Source organism: Alosa sapidissima, chromosome 24, assembly GCF_018492685.1.
Source record: "Alosa sapidissima isolate fAloSap1 chromosome 24, fAloSap1.pri, whole genome shotgun sequence".
NCBI lineage: Eukaryota > Metazoa > Chordata > Actinopteri > Clupeiformes > Clupeidae > Alosa > Alosa sapidissima.
The window spans coordinates 14,264,733-14,285,272 of NC_055980.1; the positions used below are offsets into that span (position 1 = coordinate 14,264,733).

General features: G+C 43.9%; 1 protein-coding gene across 7 annotated transcripts; it reads left to right on the plus strand.

Annotated features, from left to right (window-relative positions):
• Window positions 1–277: 277 nt before the first annotated feature.
• On the plus strand, window positions 278–20,335 carry sec31b (SEC31 homolog B, COPII coat complex component). 7 transcript variants are annotated; one of them, XM_042082295.1, is made up of 28 exons: window positions 278–461; window positions 1,482–1,593; window positions 1,791–1,914; window positions 2,275–2,470; window positions 3,049–3,144; window positions 3,336–3,344; window positions 3,924–4,064; window positions 4,565–4,707; window positions 5,954–6,053; window positions 6,382–6,543; window positions 7,229–7,384; window positions 7,769–7,999; window positions 8,273–8,347; window positions 8,986–9,078; window positions 9,369–9,477; window positions 9,834–10,012; window positions 10,803–10,929; window positions 11,352–11,497; window positions 13,585–13,758; window positions 14,043–14,213; window positions 14,450–14,642; window positions 14,811–15,191; window positions 15,580–15,618; window positions 16,107–16,162; window positions 16,363–16,488; window positions 17,214–17,333; window positions 18,062–18,133; window positions 18,256–20,335. In XM_042082295.1, the coding sequence occupies exons 2-28, from the start codon at window positions 1,515–1,517 to the stop codon at window positions 18,433–18,435; spliced, it is 3,678 nt and encodes a 1,225-aa protein (XP_041938229.1). In that variant the 5' UTR covers window positions 278–461; window positions 1,482–1,514; the 3' UTR covers window positions 18,436–20,335. The 7 variants fall into 7 exon arrangements, with proteins under 7 accessions (XP_041938229.1, XP_041938236.1, XP_041938233.1 ...); XM_042082300.1 differs by having other exon boundaries at window positions 280–461; window positions 14,055–14,213; XM_042082296.1 differs by lacking the exon at window positions 278–461 and adding an exon at window positions 697–766.
• Window positions 20,336–20,540: the final 205 nt, after the last annotated feature.

Genomic DNA, 20,540 nt, shown 5'->3' on the forward strand with positions numbered 1-20,540 from the left:
TATACTTTTGAGTCCGTTTTTAACATAATACATTATTATGATGCTGGTGCAAAGAAGAGTAAGGCTATAAGAAAGGAGATTATTACTAACTTCACATAATTCAACACATATTCCCGGCTTTCCACCAGAATGAAGTACCAAATTGAGTCCACATACAGTTGTAATTAGGGTACCATGCCCTAAACGGATTGCAGATTTATGGTGAAACTCAAACGGTAACTGTAGCTGCGGCACAGTTGTTTAACAGCCATGTCGAGATAATAAGAGTCTCTTGTTCTCATGAACCTTAGCAGAATTACCAGTGTTACGTGGGCTTGACACTTACTTGCGATAGCTGCGGATGCAGCCCTTATGGCATTACTCTTTCCTGCCACGTCGGTTGCCGTAGTGGACTACACATCCCAAAGATAACGTAAGGAGTGTCTTTTCAACTACCGACACTGATAATCAACAATCGAACTGTAAGTACAGCGTTACTTTTTGCCTGTCAAATTGTGAACATTTGTCGATAAGTGAGTATATATAACACGGCAACGGCATGTTAGGACAGTAAGTGAATTTGTTGATGCAAAATAGGCTACATGCCAATTTCACTCTCAGTAGTTGGGGTTAGCTGGGGACATGTCATGGTTAGCTAGCTAACCTAGCCTGCTAACTGATGACGCCCCATTTAGAATGACGACTGGAAGGCTTCTTAGCTTAACCGCTTGCTAGCTCGCTAACTGCTAACCAGCTGGTCATTCGTGTGTTTATACACTTGTTTTAGGTCAGTGAAGTAATGTTATCTATTCAGTCCAATCAAAAATATTTTGAGTATATAATCTGAAGTATGAACACTGCTTTGGTGGATTTTAAACCCATAATAAAGCACTACATAATGCTAGCTATTGATGTCGCAAGATATCGAGATACTAAAGCAGTGAATGTCAGCTTTACGTTAACGTTAGCCTCTTACGCTGGCTAGTTAACGTCTAGTGTTCGTCAGTTTCTAGCAGCTAGTCTATATGGTGCATAATGGCAGATAAATGTTGAGTTTCCTACACAGTGAGTGGACAGTTTGTATATGTTCAGTATTTAGCACTCTCTGGAGCCTGTTGCTTTTATTCATTCTACTTACATCGCCAATGTCAGTGTAAGTTAGTTTAACTTTGCAGCTAGCTTCTACCGAGTTAGCTGGCTAAGTCACCGGAGAAACCCAACATCATCATCAGTTACTGTATGCGACTTGTCAGTGATTGAGAGTAACTTGCAATAACCATGATTTATTGCAATAACCATAATTTAACTTATGACATGTATTTATTTTACTAGTTGTGAATGAAGTAAATTGATTAAGTGAATAATAAGTTCAATCAGTGACATTAGCATCCAAACGTTAGTTGGATTTATCTTTCCTCTTTTGGGGTTGGAGACTCAGCAGCTATTCATAAATTAAGCTGCTGAACTAACTGAGATCGCATTTGCCCCATATCTTAACCAAGGATTCTGTTCGAAGCACCAGCCAAGAGTGGACGATGAGGCTGAAGGAGATTCTAAGGACGGCTAACCAGGCATGGAGTCCTGCAGCTCACCATCCTGCTTACTTGGCCTTGGGTAATACTTGTGTACTGAATAGATGCCTGTAAAATGAGATATGTAATGTTAATACGAACCATGAACTGACTCGTAGAGAATGCTAGAGGGATACTAGGATTGTTGTTGATAGGTTGTTGGCTCTTTTTTGTTTCATTCTTAGCCACTGTTGTGTTTATATGAATGCCAGCCTCATCCCATAACTTTGGTTCTCTCAGGCACCTCTGCCCAGCAGCTGGATGCCTCCTTCAACACTACCGCTGCCCTGGAGATTTTTGAGATGGACTTTGCAGATCCATCTGTAGAGATGAAACTCAGAGGAACCCTTGCCACCTCTAACAGGTCAGTGGAAAATTTGATACGATGTGGTAGGCATATTGCTCTGATATGCCGTGGTTTATCATTTTACCTGCATACCCAAGTCAGATGCATGCTTCCCATAGGAAAGCATAAGTACCTGGGTCAGTAATCTCAGGTCAGATAGAAGAACTAAAAAGCTTAAAGACAAAAGAATAGTTTGCAGCATGTTACACTAAAAAGGTATTTGTACTTTTTTCTGAGTTCTGTGATTCATCTTGCCTTGGTGAAGATCCCTACGTCTTTGTGTGATACTTTGTGATGTGATTCATTTTGCCTGGGTGAAGATCCCTTGGTCACCTTATCAAACTTGGATTGGAATAAGCAGCTGACTCCTTTCCTCAGGTTTCATAGTCTGATCTGGGGGCACTATGGCCTGGGAACAGATGGCTCTGCAGGAAGGCTTGTGGGAGGAAGTGAAAATGGCACCATCACAGTGTACAGCCCAGAAGTCATTCTAGCCTCGGGAGAAGAGGCCATTGTTGGCCAAGCCACCAAACACACAGGTCCAGTTAAAGCACTGGACTACAACCCTTACCAAGTAAACACAAACAAATTTTTTTTCTTTGGGGGATATTTTACCGCAACGATTGATTTCCCATATATAGATTAAACCAAAGTCCTTTTAGGCAAGTCCCTCCACTCAGCTGCCATATTGTAACGCTTTTAGGGCACTTATCGTGCATCTATTTCGCCAGAAATGCGCGTGCGCAAGGCTTCATGACACCAACCTTGTTCCAGAACACACCGCATGATTGGCACAATGTATTCACATTTGCGACTTTTGCGTTTCACAGTTTTTTTTTGCCGCTGAAGGGGCGGGATATGTGTAGACAACTGCCAGATTAGCGTTACAAACTAACCCCATGCATTTCTACGGAGTATTTTTTGAGTGCTGTGTCTCCTCATTACAAAGTCTCTGATTAAACTAGCCCTTGACTAAGAGAGAGCAACAATGGAGATTTCCATTGAAAAAACAACAACCTTTTTGTCTAGAACTAGCCTTAATCCATGTATGGGAAACTAACCCTAGATAAGCATGTGCCAGTGTCATATCTGCTATAATGTTTTGATGCCACTATGTTCTTTCTCATCACATGGTTCAATGTTTTACTGTAGAGTAACCTACTGGCATCTGGGGCAAATGATTCCGAAATATACATCTGGGACTTAAACAATTTCAGCAATCCCATGACACCGGGAACAAAAGCACAGGTAGCTATTCTATCAGCTATTTATTTCTTCCATGTTCTGTGTTTTAGCTATTGTTATCCTTTTATTTACTCTCACTGTTGAAAACCAAGCAGACCTTTTTTATTGTGTAAAAAAATATAATATCTGGAATGGATAAACTCTCCAAAAGTTTGATATATGGATTTATGTTTCTGTGATCTGTTTTTTTGTAGATTAATGAGGTAAGAGAAAAAATGTTCGAAGGAATGGTTTGAAGTGGGATTTGATGTTAATTAACTGTTCACGGTTCTCCTGTGCTGTGTGGGTTTATGGGAATAGTAGTTAACTTCTCACCGACCACTCTCCTTTCACTAAACCAATCAGGCATGTTCCTCAGAAGAAATGCATTAAATATTGATGATTACCTTATTGAAACCTACGTCTAACTTGTGGATATGCTTTTGCAATTTGAAAGCCCCCAAGTTTGTGGTGATCCATCAGCACATGTTTCAAATTGCATGAGTATTATACCTTCAATCACAATCAGAAAACAGCCCAACAGAGAAGTTGCATTGTTGGATTTCTTGACGATGATATAAGTGCATCCTAAAATCAGGCATCACATGTTGCTCATCTATGGACACCATTTATTGACCATTTTGTGTGTGTGTGTGCGCGTTTGCATGTGCGTGTGTGTGTGTGTGTGTGTGTGTGTGTGTGTGTGTGTGTGAGCGAGAGTGGGAAAGATTCATGATCTGAAGAAGTCATGGTTTAACATTTGACACTCACTGTCTGTCAATCATCATCGTTTCTCTGCTCAGCCGGCTGAAGACGTCAGCGTGGTGGCGTGGAACAGACAGGTTCAGCACATCTTGGCGTCGGCCAGTCCCAGTGGCAAAGCTGTCGTCTGGGACCTGAGGAAGAACGAGCCCATCATCAAGATAAGCGACCACAGCAACAGGGTTAGTCTGTATATCAGTGACCGTAATCCACAGCAAAGCGCTCATATGACTGTCTTAGCTGCTAATGTCAAAGTAGCAGACAGTGGAAATTAATTAGCAGCATTGATTGGGCATTAATTGCCAATTAGAAGGCATTAACTATCCTCAGTCAGCTTGGAGCAGCTTTGCTCTGCCATGCACTTTACACAGTGAAATGATCACTGTGGAAAATATTTCTTGCAATACTGGGCTGCACCTATGTATTGGTGGACACAGATAAGCCAGAAATTATTCATACCCATGCCAAATGTTACATTTTATAGTGAATTTGTATTTGATCAATTGGTTTCTTCTGCCTTGCCATAAATACAAGATAAAATATGATACATTTAGAAAAAATTGTATTAAAAAAGGAACTATTTCTGTGTTTTCTTGATCAAAAAATAGATTGTATTTTCATCAAAATTTGGTATACATGTGAATAATTATGGTCCTAACTGTATATTTTATCATTACCCAAGATGCATTGCTCTGGGATGCTGTGGCACCCGGAGGTGGCCACTCAGCTGGTCCTGGCCTCAGAAGATGATCGGCTGCCCGTCATTCAGATGTGGGACCTTCGCTTCGCCACATCTCCTCTCAAAGTCCTGGAGAATCACACAAGGTGGGATACCCATGCAATTGAGGCCAACAAATTTAGATTGCGTTTTACCTATTTTCTTTTTCAGTTGCATTTCAAGAATCTGAAAAGAACATCCTCTTTTTCTCCTTTATATGCATCGAAATCATGTGGCAGTGTACAATCAGAAAGTATTCATTATTTTGGTTACTATTATGTTATTGGCCACTACTATGGTTTGTTAGCCTGGATGCTAGCCGAACTGAGCCCCGCCCACAACATATGAGGTCAGGAAGTTCGGTCTGGACTTATTCCGTTGTGGAGCAACTATGCCCGAACCAGAGCTGTTCGGACCAATCAAATTGGGCTTTGTACGATGATGGACAGATGCCTCGTCTATCACGTCATTTGAGCACGCTTAGGTTGATTTTGTTTGCACCAAAAACACTGTGGCTAGAATCTAGACAGATGGCTTCTAAGACCCTGTTAACACATAGGAAAAATGCATATTATTTCCATGTGGTTTGGCCTTTCATTTACACGAAAACTGAGGTTTTGTCACTGAAAACTATTATTTCTGAAAACGCCGGCAAGTGTATATGTGGGAAAACCTAGTACAATAACTTTAAAAAAACGACCAGAAAACAGTGTTAAGGCATTTGTGGAGAAGAAGGATGGTTTGGGTGCTCTTCCTACAGCTCACGATAAACTATTTTGTTGCTCTGATTGGTCAGCTCTATCCAATTGAGTGCAGAGGCATTTTCCCCACTGTATCGGTTGAAACGCGCCCCATAATCACGTCCCAATGGAGCAGTATCAGACTCAAATTCTGACTAGAATTGTCGGGCTAATTGTTTGTCAAAGGAATTCATGATATAGGTAGATTGGTAGAGAGATAGATAGATAGAGAGATAGATATGTACATATGTACATATCTAAACATGCAGGAGCTTGTGACATACAGAACAAGAAACATTCACAACACTATAAGGATGGAAATACAACGGAGTTCCATTAGATCTCAGATTCGAGGCAGGGAGTTGCCATGGTGTTGCGGTATACATAAGTGGAAGTGATGCAGTGAGATGTCATGGTAGAGTGTGTGCCATGGAGCAGTGCAAAAAGTGGACAGTGCAAACTGCAAAGATAATAGCAAAGATCTTGATCACTCCACTTTAACCCTCTCTTATATTACCAGTGCAATAATAGAATACGGTGTTTGATATGAAATACAAAAAGGTAAATCTCAGTCTGTGGTGACCTATATCTTCTGACTGGGGTTTCTGTACAGGGGAATTCTCTCCATATCGTGGAGCCAAGCTGACCCAGAGCTGCTTCTCAGCAGCGCCAAAGACAACAGGATCCTCTGCTGGAACCCCGCCACTGGAGAGGTCTGCTTTAGTTTGAGTACATTTGCACCAACTTAGTCCTCTAGGTGTACAGTACTCTTTATGTGCTTTATGCAATGAATATAGCAAATTTATAATAGTAATCAGAAATATCTGCAGGCTCTTTAAGAAAAAAATCTAGTCCTACTTTATTACAGTAATCAGATATATCTGCAGGTGCTTTAAAAAAAAAATCAAGTACTTGGCTTCTCTCAAAGGTGTAAAAGGTTAGCAGTGATTCTGTTTGAGGTAGTCTGTCTTTATGTAGTCACTCAACGGAATGTCAGGAGTGTCCTCTAATGTGCCCCCCCCCCACCCCTTGTGCATCCAGGTGATCTATGAGTTGCCCACTACCAACCAGTGGTGCTTTGATGTCCAGTGGTGCCCCAGGAATCCAGCCCTGCTGTCTGCTGCTTCGTTTGACGGGCACATCTGCGTCTACTCTGTGATGGGAGGTAACCTGGAGGCCGTGCAGCATAGCAGTGTGGATAAGGTAACATGCCCCTACGTGTGGGTTCGCTGCCTGTCTGAATTACATAACACAACAACAACAACAACAACACTGATACTGTGATTTTCAAAGCCCTCAAAGTGCATTACATTGAAGTGGGGGGAACCATGCCTGTCTGTATAAAATCAAGTGGTGGTAAAGATTTTAATGAAATAAAATGGATGAAATATTTTCAATGAAATAGATTGGATTGGATTTAAGATTGAATGTAACATTATCTAAGGTGGACATGATGGGTAGATATTGGGTCATCGTGTTTGCCTCCCAATATTATAACATCCCAGCATGCCTGTTGAGCAGCAATTAAAGTTGGGCAATTTCCTGCCCTTTGGCCCTTACAATCTGTGTGTGAACTCCTCCCTGATAGCTGTTGCAATAGAAGGCTCACTTTACGTTATTATTTATTAACTATTTTAATCCGATCATGCAATTAAAAAAAAAAAAAAAAAAGCTGTTAAGATAATGATAGAATTGAATTGAAATCGAAGATGACATTGTCCGAGTAGCGCATGCAAGGTAGATATTTGATCAGCATGTGAGTTTCCCAGTAGCTGAACACCCTTGCATGCCTACTGAGCTACAGCGAAACCGCTTTATTTACCTCTTACCTCTCTTTTTGTGGTGTTGCATGCTTTGCCATTCCCGTCTCTGTGTGAACTCTTCACAGATATCAGCATCATTTGATGCCATGGACCCCTTTGGGACTGGCCAGGTCCTTCCTCCCCTGCAGATGCCCCAGTCGCCCACCCAGCAGGCCACCATCATCCCACCCCTCAAGAAGCCCCCTAAGTGGGTCAGACGCCCAGTCGGGGCCCGCTTTGCGGTGAGTCATGTTTCATAGATATGGGGCTCATTTTGTGTCATAAGATGTTTTGTAAAGATTTTTCCATGCATGCTTGTAGATAGATAGATAGATAGATAGATAGATAGATAGATAGATAGATACTTTATTGATCCCCAGGGGAAATTCAAGAAATTAGATACATGAAATCCCTTATAATAATACAATTAAGTCAGTATATTTTTTCATAAAAACAGTAAGGCACTAAAAACTATGTGTTTATGTTGAGTGACACATGCCTCCTCACCACACCCAAGAAAGGTGTCACTCTTTTGCAGTCTATGCTGCCCTCTTTACTAAAGGTACTAGGTTGTTCTAAAAGGGCTCCTGTTAATGAACCAAGGCCCTGTTCTCTCTCTGCTCCAGTTCGGGGGGAAGCTGGTGACCTTCGAGAGCCCCAAGCCCTCCCAGCAACCTGCCCCCTCGCTCACCCCGCGGCAGGTGTTTGTGAGCCAGGTCACCACGGAGACGGAGTTCCTCCAGCGGTCGCGGGAGCTGCAGGCGGCTCTCCAGTCCGGCTCTTTCTCCAGCTACTGCCAGGCCAAGATCCAGAACGCCCCGTCCGACTGCGAGCAAGACGTCTGGAAGTTCCTTATGGTGAGCGGAAGGAGGATGGCGTAGGTCTAGAGGGAGGTGGAGAGGTAGAGGGAATCGGAGATGTGTGCTTATAAGATGTATAAGAGGTAATGTCAGGACCTTTTCTTTGTTGCCATGATAAGATCACCATTTGAGAGATTATAGGGACCACGTCTTGTGGCCACAGTGGCTTTAACTCTGAGATTACATTTTGTTTGTTTGGCATTGTAAGAGGACAATAGATTGTTGTTAATGTTGTCTTATACTGACAAAATGTTTGCAATCCTTCCTCAGGTCAACTTTGAAGATGAAGCTCGTGTGAAGTTCCTGAAGCTGTTAGGTTTCAGCAAAGATGAATTGGACAAAAAGGTATCTCAGACTAGCCTGGCGGGCCATCCTATATCATTGAAATGTATAGTCTGGAATCTAACCATTCACCTCGCTTAATCCAAGGGGCGGGCAGAGAATTGTCTTTCAAACTGCCTAGGCATGCAATAGGCTAGCGCTACGACCATATCCGTATCCGGTCGGCAAAACGGCAAATACATCCTTCTTCGAAAGGAATGACATAAGTGCATTGTGTTGCTCAACTTTCAAAGAAAAGTCCAACTCCTCCAAAGTTGACGCCAACGCCGATTCAAACAACCACTCTTCGTTCGCCATAGCCACCTTCCTTGTTGTTCACCGTCGCAGGACTGTCGTTATCCTGTTAAGCCCGCCTTAAGACTCTAACAAAATAGAGCGCTGTGATTGGATGACGTCCACGGCGTCAGCCAATAGAAATCCCTATGGTTTGATACTAGACGTACAGGCTGAGCAAATTAATTTGCCGCTCCTAGGGTGTGTCTAGATTTCTAGGCTAATCTCAGACATTTTTGTACTTTGCCTTTTATGGAATTTTTGTGATTCTAACAATGTGTGAGATACATAGTCTCTGTGTTTAATGTAAACTTCTACCAACTAATATGTGTGTGTGTGTGTGTGTGTGTGTGTGTGTCCGTGTCCAGATTTCCACATGTTTGGGGAAGAGCCTTCAGCCCAATGGTCATGGTGTGGATGCTAATGACCTGGCGGAGAAGATGCAGGCCCTATCTGCTGAGGTCACTCTCAAATTTTGCAATTTATTACATTATCAATCAATGTATTGTTCATAGAGCAGTATCACCATGCAACACGGTCTCAATACACTTTACAAATGTAAAACAAAATGAGACTTAACATTTTTTTGATCTTTTTCTAAAAGTTTAAAAACGAGCATTTCTTATAATGCCATATCATTCAACATAATGGGGGGGGGGGGGGGGGCGGCCCTTTTGTGCAGTTTTTGTTTTCTTTTCTTTTTTAGTTTCCATTACGTGAATCTAATGTGTTTGTGTTTATTTCATATCAGAGAGCTAGTGCGTCTCCTGCAGCCGGAAGTCCACGTTCAGTCTCCCCAGCTGATTTCTTCAGTCAGATCCCCAAAGAGAAACCCAGCTTCCAAATCCCAGTCTCTGCAGGTGATTTTTGAAGAATTTGACACACACACACACACAGACACACGCACACGCACACACAGAGTGCTCCATTTAGTTGGCACTGTGGTCTAAGTATGCACGTCACACAGTTGTTTTGAACCATTGTCTCAGTTTATTTGCTGGTAATATTGTTCTCAGTCACCATTTTGTGAAAACAGTATGTAGTTGAATCATAAATTGGACAGGAACTGGAAATAAAAACAACGCAAATGAAACTGCATGACCTCTGAATGCCTTCTTGTTTTCGTATGTGTCTGTTTGTCTGCATCTCTGTCTGTATGCATGTCTGTGGGATTAACCTTATGTCCCATCTCTTCCCTTTTTTGTACATGTTCCAGACACGGACGGCCTGATCAGCCAGGCCCTGCTGGTGGGGAACTTTGAGGGGGCGGTTGAGCTGTGCCTGAGTGACGGCCGCTATGCCGAAGCCATCCTGTTGTCCATCAGCGGCGGAGAGGAGCTCCTGAAGAAGACGCAGCAGAGATACCTGGACCGCCAGAAGAACAGCGTGTCCATGGTACGACCCACGACTGGATTTAGCCGTTTTAATTTAGTGATAGCTTTAGCTTATTTCATTACAGGGCTGCAAGTAATTGGCTATGTGGATTTGCCTAATGTGATTAAAAGAAGATCACCAGGAACAGTTAAATGGGGTAAAAATTCCCAAATAGCTGTTCCCTAGTCAATATAAAAAAAGGACATTTTTAACATGTATTTATTTATTTTTAGCCTGAGAAGGTAGGCCATCAGGCAGTTGAGTACATGACTTGCTCGGTGCAGACTCCATAGTAAAAGTGTGGTATTTGTGCTATTCTGTTGGTTAGTTATTTTTTTGCCCACCAAGGTAGCTTTGTTAGTGACTTTTTCTTGATTGTAAATTAGCTTGGTTGTTGATTTGCCCGCTGTGTGAAATCTCCTACCTGTAGCACTAGGAATTTAAATTTGTAATTCAGGAGCGATTTCAACAAAGGGTCTATTTCACCATGACAACGAGTCGAACACTCCCTCGAGAGCTTAGACTACATAGACCGAAGGAGTACCAAGTTTGACCGGCTTCAGTGCCTCCAGACTAATTTAAAGGCTAACAGTGGAAGTGCTTAGGACAGGCTGCTAATGTGTTCTACTCGTTGTCATGGTGAAATAGACCCTTGGTTGAAATCGCTCAGGAATTGCACTTTAACATCTCTACCGTGTATATTTGAAATTATTCATTTTCTTCTCTCTGCCTGCATGGCTGTCTGATCAGTAAACACTTTAATGTCACGGCAGCTGATGTGATGAATGTAACTGTCTTCCCCCTTTTCTAGCTGATCTCGTCAGTGGTGACGCAAAACTGGCGGGACATCGTGCAGAGCTGTGAGCTGGACAACTGGAAGGAGGCCCTGGCTGCCCTCCTGACCTACGCCCACCCAGAGGAGTTCGCCCCGCTCTGTGGTAAGATACCGGGGTCCATCTCCCAAACCTGGGGATCAGATATGACATGATGATCATAATGGTGAAGATCAGGATGACTATGATGATGATGATAACAACTACATTACATTGCATTTGTGTACAATGTAGTGTTTAATGTAGATACTCAAAGTGCTATAGATTGAAGGGAGCACAACCTGACCTCAATATATTGTACAAGAAAATAGAGTTGTGGCAATTAAGAATATCCAATGAAAAACCTCCAGTAATCTTTAAAGTAAGACGGCCACATAACTCTGCAAGTCGTGAAAGCATTTGCTGTAAGTGTAACTCTGTTCTAGACTCTTTACAGCACTAATATGTGACTGATGTGTGACAACAGTTATCCCCCTGGGGAACATTTAAAAACTACCTATTGATCTATCTCTGTTTTCTTGCGCCAGACACGCTGGGCGCTCGCCTGGAGAACGGAGCCTCAGAGAAGAACCGGCTGCAGGCGTGCCTGTGCTACATCTGCTCGGGTAACATCGAGAAGCTGGTGGAGTGCTGGGCCCAGCAGAGGGACTCGTCCTCCCCTCTGGCACTGGAGGTAGGAGCCGTTCCTCGATCGCCTTGCCTTGCGTACCTTCGGACACAATAATGTTCCCAGCTCAACTGGGGTCTAAAATTACCACCCGCCGCTTGTGAAATGCGAATCAAAATCTACTTTGGTACATAAAATGTACAAGGTCAGCTGCCCTTGGCTGGATACTGACAGGCCTACTTCAACGCAAACTGTCATCACCGGAACACTTTAGTTGACTGACTACATTTCGCAATACTTTATTTTGAATGACCCTCGCTGTCCATCTATGTAAACACTGATAAAAGGTTATTAAAATGTAGGGTCTGGGCACTCACCGTTCGCAGTGCTCAGTCCGAGGGGTGGGATAATCAGTTGTCTTTCAAATTCCCTCTGCACACAATAGGACAGCGGCAGCGCTATGAGTCCCATGCGTTTCCAGTATAAAGAGGAAAAAACGCACGCACATCCCGATCTAATCCTGGGTGCTGGACAAAACACTTACGATGAGAGAGAGGGGAAAAAAAGTCGGCAACACCAGTATATGCTCCCAAGTTATAGTTTAATTACCGTGACGTTTCGGGCCCACTCAAGCCCTTCATCAGACGTCTGATGAAGGGCTTGAGTGGGCCCGAAACGTCACGGTAATTAAACTATAACTTGGGAGCATATACTGGTGTTGCCGACTTTTTTTCCCCTCTCTCCCATGCGTTTCCAACCAGCAGAGCTAGTTGGCTAGTTCAAACGTTTGCCAACTTAATAAAAGCTTAACTCGTGTCACACTGTTTGCCAGCAGCAACATCCATCTTATTTGTTTTCAAGTAGCAGGGAATTCAAGCCAAACTGTTGCAACTCTGCCATCAATCATTATGTTAAGCCCACCTAACGACTCTATACACGATTTCATTGGCCTGATTAAGTTTCGATTTCTGGAGCTCACAAGCCAACGGAGAGTTGCTAGACTAGCCCTGGCAGCAAATGTAATTCTAGATTTCTAGGCTATCAACAAAGGGCAACAGAAGTAAATGCGTGCTAGTTGTGCAGGAGAACATTTTTTGAAAGTAGTGATTTGTGCGTTGCCATGGTTAGTCCTTTTGTCAAGAAATATATATAAAATATATGATCGCACCATGGAGTTGCTCTCTCATGCACTTCATAAGCAGAAAAAGAACACAGGCTCTTCCACAGTAGGAAGGAGAATGTAGCCTTCCAGGTGTTAGGATAAAACAGAAGCATGTCCTAAGCAATTTGGAGTGGTGTGTCCCTGTGGCAAATTCTAATTATGTAGACTAGACACACAAGCAATTGTCCACTTAATGGGCTGAATAAGGTACATGCGGCACAGAAGGTAGGGACCTTTTCTTTCTCGCATATCTGAGAGAAATGGCAACAGGAGTGCAGTCCTTTCACAGGCCAGTACCAATAGAAAGCCCACTTCTACAAGTAAAAAAGATAAAAGCAGCAGAGCACATCCTTTTAAAAGCAGTAATTATTCTGTCGCTTTTGGTCCTCTGTCTGAGGGTTTTAGACATAATAACACATGTGAAATATCCACCTGCCTTCATAAGCTCTTAAAAGACCGGCTAATGTAGGACAGCGCAAGACAGTTATTTACATCAGATACTGATTAAGCACCAGCATTATGACTGTACACTGTCTTGAGTTAAAGGCAGTTTGCAAGTATGCAAAACATTGACAGGCATGTGAGGCATTTTTTGTGAGCATGCAAAGCTTTGCACGACGCGTTTTCATGGGAAACGGAATAGCTCAGTGTTGGTCTGAATGTCCAGTCACTCCGTGTCCACACTGATGAGTGTTTATTTGCATTCCATCCCGTCCAATTTGGTATCATCCATTTTGATGGCACTGGTTTGCATCCCAAAGGGACTAACTTAATAGATACACATTTTAATCAGTACTGTATGTGCTCTCTCTGGATACTGAAATTGTGACCTTGTTGGTGTTGACCCCATACTCAACCAATTGAGCTGCAGTATTGTGTTGATTACTTTGTTTGTTTGTTTGTTTGTTTTTCACATGCTTGTAACACTGGTTCTTTCTTTCTTTCTCTCTCTCTCACACACACTCTCTCCCTCTCGCTCTTTGTGTCCCAGGACCTGGTGGAGAAAGTGATGATCCTGCGCAAGTCGATCGAGCGCCTGCGTAACGGCGAGGTGGCCGTGCAGAGCCCCGTCCTGGCCGAGAAGCTGACTCACTACGCCAGCCTGCTGGCCTCGCAGGGCAGCCTGGCCACTGCCATGAGTTACCTGCCTGACAGCTCCAACCAGGTGAGAACCTTGGGCCTCGTCCCAACCTGCAGCTGCGAGGCCAGATCCACAGATATATGTGTCAGAGGGTCTGGTGTGATATACATGGCAATCATTGCATGGCAAGGTTTCCTGAACTGGTATGAAACCATATCTCAACTCCTATCCACACCAGTAGTTTGCATTATTATGCTACAAAACAATTTTGTTTACCCTTTTGGTTTTGTATTGTCTTGACAAGGGAACATTTCTGAGCAGATTCCCAGACAAACACATTTATTTCCCTTTTATTCCCAAACAAACTGACCTCCACCAAGGCTATAATCCAGATGCTACGGGACAGGCTGTTCCACGCCCAGGGGATGGGTGCACCGAGTCAGCCGGCGCCTTCCTCTTACCCCAAACCCTCAGCAGGGGGCGCCAGACAAGGTCCTGCTGCGCCTGCTCCTGCCCCGGCCCAAAATGCACACAAGCAGGTAACACAGCCACAGCAAGACCCACTTGCTATCCAGACTTTAAAAAAAAAAAAATTAACTAATATGTATTTAATGTTTATTATTGTATTTTTATTAAGTACTGGTAGTAGCCTTACCAAGACATATTTCAGAATGGACAAATAAAGTCATCTTGAGTCTCTAGTAGCATTAATATCATTAACTTAAAAGTGTTTTGGGGTTTCATGAGGTTTGTTGTGGTCCCTCTCCCGTGTTAGCCACAGAAGGTGCCATTCCAGCCCTCCATGCCCTCACGGATGCCAGACGCTGGTATGCCCCCAATGCCCCACACCTTAACCCCACAGGCTCCGGACCCAATGGCCCAACCACCCACCTCTCACATGGGCCCCCCGGGCATGGCCCGTCCTGGCCCCAGGCCCATGTACCCTCAACAAGTAAACCCTGCACCAGGTACACACCAGATACCCCTGAGACAGTAGAACTAGTAGTCTGATTTGTTATTTAGTAAAAAAAAAACATATTGATTGATCCTCCTTTGTACTTTTGTTTTTGCTCTACTTTCTTTTAACCCTCTCTCTCTTGTCATATTCCTTCCCCATTCCTCATATTGTATTTCAGGGTTCCCTCCTTCTCAGCCATTCCATCCTCAGAACGTACCCATGAGCGCCCCGCCAGCCTTCATGCCCGCCCCTCTGATGCCCCTTTCGTCCTCCGCGGGCAGCGTGCCCATGATGGCCAATCCCATGGGGCCGCCGCCACCCGCCGGCTTCATCCCCACCTCATCGTCGGTCCCCTCCACGCCCCCCACCATGCCACCCAACGTCCTACCAGGGGCGCCCATGCCTATGTTCCCAGGAGGCCCACAAAGCCAAGGTGCGGGACCTCCCCCGATGCCCGGTGGCTCCTACCCCCCAGTGGGGTCGGGCTACCCTCAGGGTGGACCTGGGGCGCCTGCGTCCAGGCCGGTTAGTGCTCCAACGGTTGCACCCCCTCCGACAGGTAATGACTTCACAGGGCCCTTTAGTATTTCAACCAAACGCACTTCATGATTTAAAGTATTTAATATTTGTTGCTGCCAATTTTCAAAGTGTTGTAATCTAGATAGCAGTGTAGGACGGTAAGGTTAAAGGTCTCCCTTTGTAAAAACACTTCTTAAGTCTTTGTAGAAATTACTTCAGTAACTTCCAGAAAACAGAAAACCTATTTATAAAATGAAAGAGGCCAGTATTTACAGACTATTTACAACATTAATTTGTCATGAGACACTCAGGGTAAAGGGGCACCTTTAACGTTACTATGGTGTTATCTGTTGGTGTTGGTTCATCTTCTGCCACTGCAGTGCTGACTACAGGACTTTTGAAGCTGTTGCCCGCTCTCTGACTTTCAGGTTATTTTCCGTGGCTGAGTCCCCAGTGTGAGGATGAAGGTGACAGACTGACAGTCAGGCAGGAGGCAGTGTGGACTAAGCTTTAGGGTGTATTGCAGTGTGTGTGTGTGTGTGAGAGACAGAGCATTCCCACAAGTAAACTGGGCACAACAAAAGCAAGCAAGCAAACAAACAAACAAATAAACAAATATGAGCAGAAGCTTGAGGCTAATCCTTTGCAGCATTGCTTGGCCAGTGAGTGGTGTGAGCGTGCTTGTGAAGCATGTTAGTGATGCCTGGCGTGTTTTTTTTGGCTCTGCTCTCTGACATGGCATCACGTCACAGTGGCCTGAGTTTTTTTTCCTGTGTTGTGCTGCATCACCAGAAAGCCAAAGTTAAGTTGTTAACTCTATGTGCCAGAAAGAAGAGGCTTAGATGAGGGATTCAGATAGCTGAAATCTTCGGGGGGGGGGGGGGGGGTGCACAGACAAATAATACTGTACAATGGTGTCTAATGTTTTTTTTCTACGCTTTTTTGACGCCTCCAGCACAAGAGGGCTGGAACGACCCTCCAGCGGTGAGGGGTGGTCCCAGGAAGAAGAAGGTACCAGAAAAGTTACATTTGGTTGTTTAGTAGACCACTGTTGAATCCTTGGTTGATTACAGAACTTCACTGCCACGCAGTTGTCAAAGCTCTGTGTTGCCGTTTACTGTAATTTACTTGTCGGGTAGCGATTCTAAACCATCGACTCGAAGCAATAATTCTGAACTGAAAAGCACTCAAGAAGTGACTGATTTTTGCAGGTTCCTGAAAACTACACTCCCCCGGCTCCCATCACGGCTCCCGTCATGGGCTACCCAGTGGAGGCCCCCCTGACCCAGGACCACATGCAGGTCCCTCCAGGGGCTCCGCAAGAGCCCACCGTGCAGGTAAGGACTCACCGACTGATATTCTGCAGACACTTTTATCCAAAGCAAAAGCACAGACTCGCAACGGCAGGAATCGGGTCACAGGTCAACTGATTGTCAGCCAGTGATGTTGTTATTTGCTCGACCGCGCCCGCGTGTAGGGAGCGAGGACCCCATCTGCCCTCCTGCCTCTGAATTTCATTTCTTCACGTTACAGTAAACTGTTGCGTTTTTTTGTGACTCAAGATTAATCCTTTGTCCGATGAGAATTTTGTCAGACTTTTGTTGGAGTTCAAATTGTCACGATACAGGGACAATTTGAACTCCAACAACTCCACAATACAGGGAGGGAATTTTATTAAATGTAATTCAGTTCACAGTTCACCAGAGCATTTACCTGCCATTACATTTCTCCGGTCTTGTCGCAAGGACAGGGATTTATTTGCATGTGCACATTGAAAGCTGTCAGGTCAGAGGTGCCTGCTGAACCACACATGACCTTGTTTAAATTTCTACAAAGACGATGTTTGACTGTGTCGGTATTGCTAAACCTGTCAAGTTAGTTTCCACCAAAGCAGAACAAGGCGCCGTTTCACCGTAGAGCTGATCTGACGTAGAGATGGATGAAAAACTGTGTGTGTGTGTGTTATCTGTGTTTGTGCACTGCATGGTGTGTGTGTGTGTGGGTGTGTGAGGGTTATCTGTGTTCGTTTCCTGCATGACTGTGTGTGTGTGTGTGTTCTCAGCTCTTGCAGCAGCTCCCCTCTGAGCGTGTGGAGCAGAAAGAGATCCCCGCTGAGCACATGATCCTCAAGAACACCTTCGACAGCCTGGTACAGAGATGCCAGCTGGCTGCAGGAGACCCGGTAATGATGCCCTCTGTGCGCACACACACACACTTTCACGTTCTCTCTCACACACACCCACATGCACTTACACACATATAGACACTCTTACATACACCTACACACACACACACACACACACACACACACACACACACACACACACGCATACAAACGCACACACTTTCACACAGAAACACACACACACATACACAAACAAACACACACAGACAGACTCTCCTTCTTACCAGTAACTGGCACTAAGTCACACATAGCGCATATGTTGTCACATTGGTACACTCTGTTATTCACACTGCATAGAGATGTGTGAATGCTTAAACACATGTACACACACCATGTCATGTCGGGCTGGGTGTGAAACACGCACGGACTTACACATGCACAGGACCTGCTCACGTGTTCATACTGCGATGACACACACACACACACACACACACACACACACACACACACACACACACAGAGATCATGCCAGTCAAGCTAGAGGTTGAAGCACACACTGACTTGCACATGAGTGTACTTGCACATGGTGAGTGTCTCTCGTGCAAAATGACCCATTCACGTGTTCATACTGTACTGCACTACCATCACTCACACACACACACACACAGACACAGATACAGATCACGCCAGCATGGGTAGTTTGAAATGTCAGTGATTCTATCACAGACCTTATGTAGAACATTCTGTTTCAACATTCCAACATTCCAACTTTTTGTTTCCTGCAGCAAACGAAGAGAAAACTTGATGATGCGGCAAAGAGGCTAGGCCACCTCTACGACAAGCTGAGGGACCAGGCTGTAAGTCCTCACCGATTTCATTAATCTTCAAGTCACCAGTGAATTTGTGGGCACTATAAATATCTTTCATCACTACCACACCACCCTTCGTCACCTTACCTCACCCTTTTCCTCCTCCTCAGCTGTCTCCCAGCATCCTCGGCGGCCTGCACGAGATCAGCCGCAGCGTGACAGCCCGGAACTACCAGCACGGCCTGGAGGTGCACACGCAGATCGTCAGCAGCAGCAACTTTAGCGAGATCTCCGCATTCATGCCCATCCTCAAAGTGGTAATGACCATTGCCAACAAGCTGGGCGTCTGAACACCCACACGACACCTGCTCCTACCCACAATCCCTCTCTCTACCCAGAAATGGTGATTGGGGGTGGATGGGTGGGCCCTACCACCACCAATGACTCCAGTGTTAAAACTCCTATAAATATGATATTTATTTCTTACCGGTTTGTCTCCTAACAAGAGAGAGAAAGAAAACAACTGTACCAACATTGCAGGTTTTTTTTCTGTTGTGTAGCAGTGATTCATTACTTCTGTTTTCCCTTTTTTTATGCATTTTTTTTTTTTTTTTTAACTCCAGTGCTGTGAGCTTTTGTTCTCAGAATAGAGTTGGCAATGGTGCTGTTGCCATCATGGTGATCTTTAGTTAGAAGGGATTTCTAGATAGGGTTTTGTTTTTCCTCCAGTTGCTTTTAACATGACAGTGTTTCCAAAGGTGTACGCTTGACCCAATGACGATTCAGCTGATGTTCTACAGTAACCTCAAAGTTAAAGACAAAATATATTAATTTAGTGAGCTTACAACATCAAAAGCATATATGTATTTTTTTTTTAATAAAAGTCACTTCACTGGGATTTATTATGGTAGTATAAGCACCATTTTTTTTTTTTCAGCACTGATCATCTTCAGCCTCTTACACAGTAAACAGTTAGGTATTCATATGGGTAAAAAAACATTGTGCCATCATTTACTTACACGGTTATTTCTGATTATAACAGCACTTCACTGTACCAGAGAATGTAGTTAGAAAAGAGTCAGTCTGTTTACCTTAAATGTTGGGCTTGGTCATCTAAGTCAGTAGTTCAGAGTGTCATTTGCCTGAATGAATTGGTCTTAAGGAATCACATGGAGTAGTAAGGCAGAAGTCAGCTTCCTACTGACTGACACCTGTGTTTTTGAGCACTCCTACTAACTGTCCAATCTTTGACAGTCAAAAGTGGTGTGTGTGTGTGTGTGTGTGTGTGTTTGTGTTTGTTTTCGTGTGTGTGTGTGTATGTTTTCCTGTTCCTGTGCAGCTTGGAGTTTGTCATTTGGTTGCTTGGCTTTCCTACACCAACCATATCACATGACGAGTTATGATCTTGTCTGCTGCACTGCATTTTGAGCAAGATTGCTACATGGTCTTGTAGTTCTCGTGTCCCAGCCTGCGGCTGTCTCTGGGTCAAATGTGGCCCTGATGTGGAGGTTTCAGGATCTCGGTTTCAAATTTGACCCAGGGTCAGTGGTTGAATAGGATGCTTACGTGTTGAGAGGGTTATGTCTACACCTATGCCTGACAATTTAAACATGGATATGAGTATGAACGAATTGAGTCATTGTGGTGTTTCTTTTTCATACATGTTTAGTATTTAAATTACTTTGGGATATGGATTATTCAGTCTCATACAGGAGAACCCCCCCCCCCCCCCCCCCTTATGCTCTTGATATACAATGATGGGTGATGAGGGTGATATTTGAACATTTTGATTTTTTTCCCCCTTAGTGGTAACACCAACCATGAATATACATGAATAACATACCACGAATGTTGTGGAACTGTTAAAAATGTACAAGTTATGGGGGGGAAAAGATTGAGAAAAAACAACACCCTTTAGGAAGATGTCATGCTGGATATGCAATGTGTACAAATGCTGTAAAAAAAAAAAAGAAAGAAAGAAAAACTGCCTGATCAGCCTGTTTGGGTCTATGTGAGGGTACATAGAACCGAAAAGGCCGATCAGTATAGTGTATTTTTTCTCCTGTCAATGTGCAGTGTCAAAAAAGTGATATGAACACAAATGCCTCAGAGCTGTGAGGAAGGCTGACAAAGTGCCTCTGTGCTTTATTCATTTTTCTCTCACACACAATCTGTATTTATACTGTCCTGTACTGCAAATGGTGTCATTCATCCTGTATTCTCATTTTCTTATAAAACATGCTAATTGGATGTTGGGTGTGTGAGCGAGATTAATTGTGCCTTGTTTATGTTGTAAATACTAAATAGCTGAAGTTGGTCAACAAAAGTTGAGACATTTTTATCTTGGTCTTCCGTGAAGAAAGAAAGTAATTTCTAGAACCTCCAGGAGGGTGAGAGTCATTTTTGCAATGTGCCTCGTTGCAGTGGGCCACATGAAGTTCCCTTCTAAACCTCA

Coding starts and splice junctions, on each gene's coding strand:
- sec31b (XM_042082295.1), top strand. CDS start 1,515: ATGAGGCTGAAGGAGATTCTAAGGACGGCTAACCAGGCATGGAGTCCT. Junction 1,594..1,790: donor TCCTGCTTACTTGGCCTTGG/GTAATACTTGTG, acceptor TGGTTCTCTCAG/GCACCTCTGCCCAGCAGCTG. Junction 9,478..9,833: donor CCAAATCCCAGTCTCTGCAG/GTGATTTTTGAA, acceptor TACATGTTCCAG/ACACGGACGGCCTGATCAGC.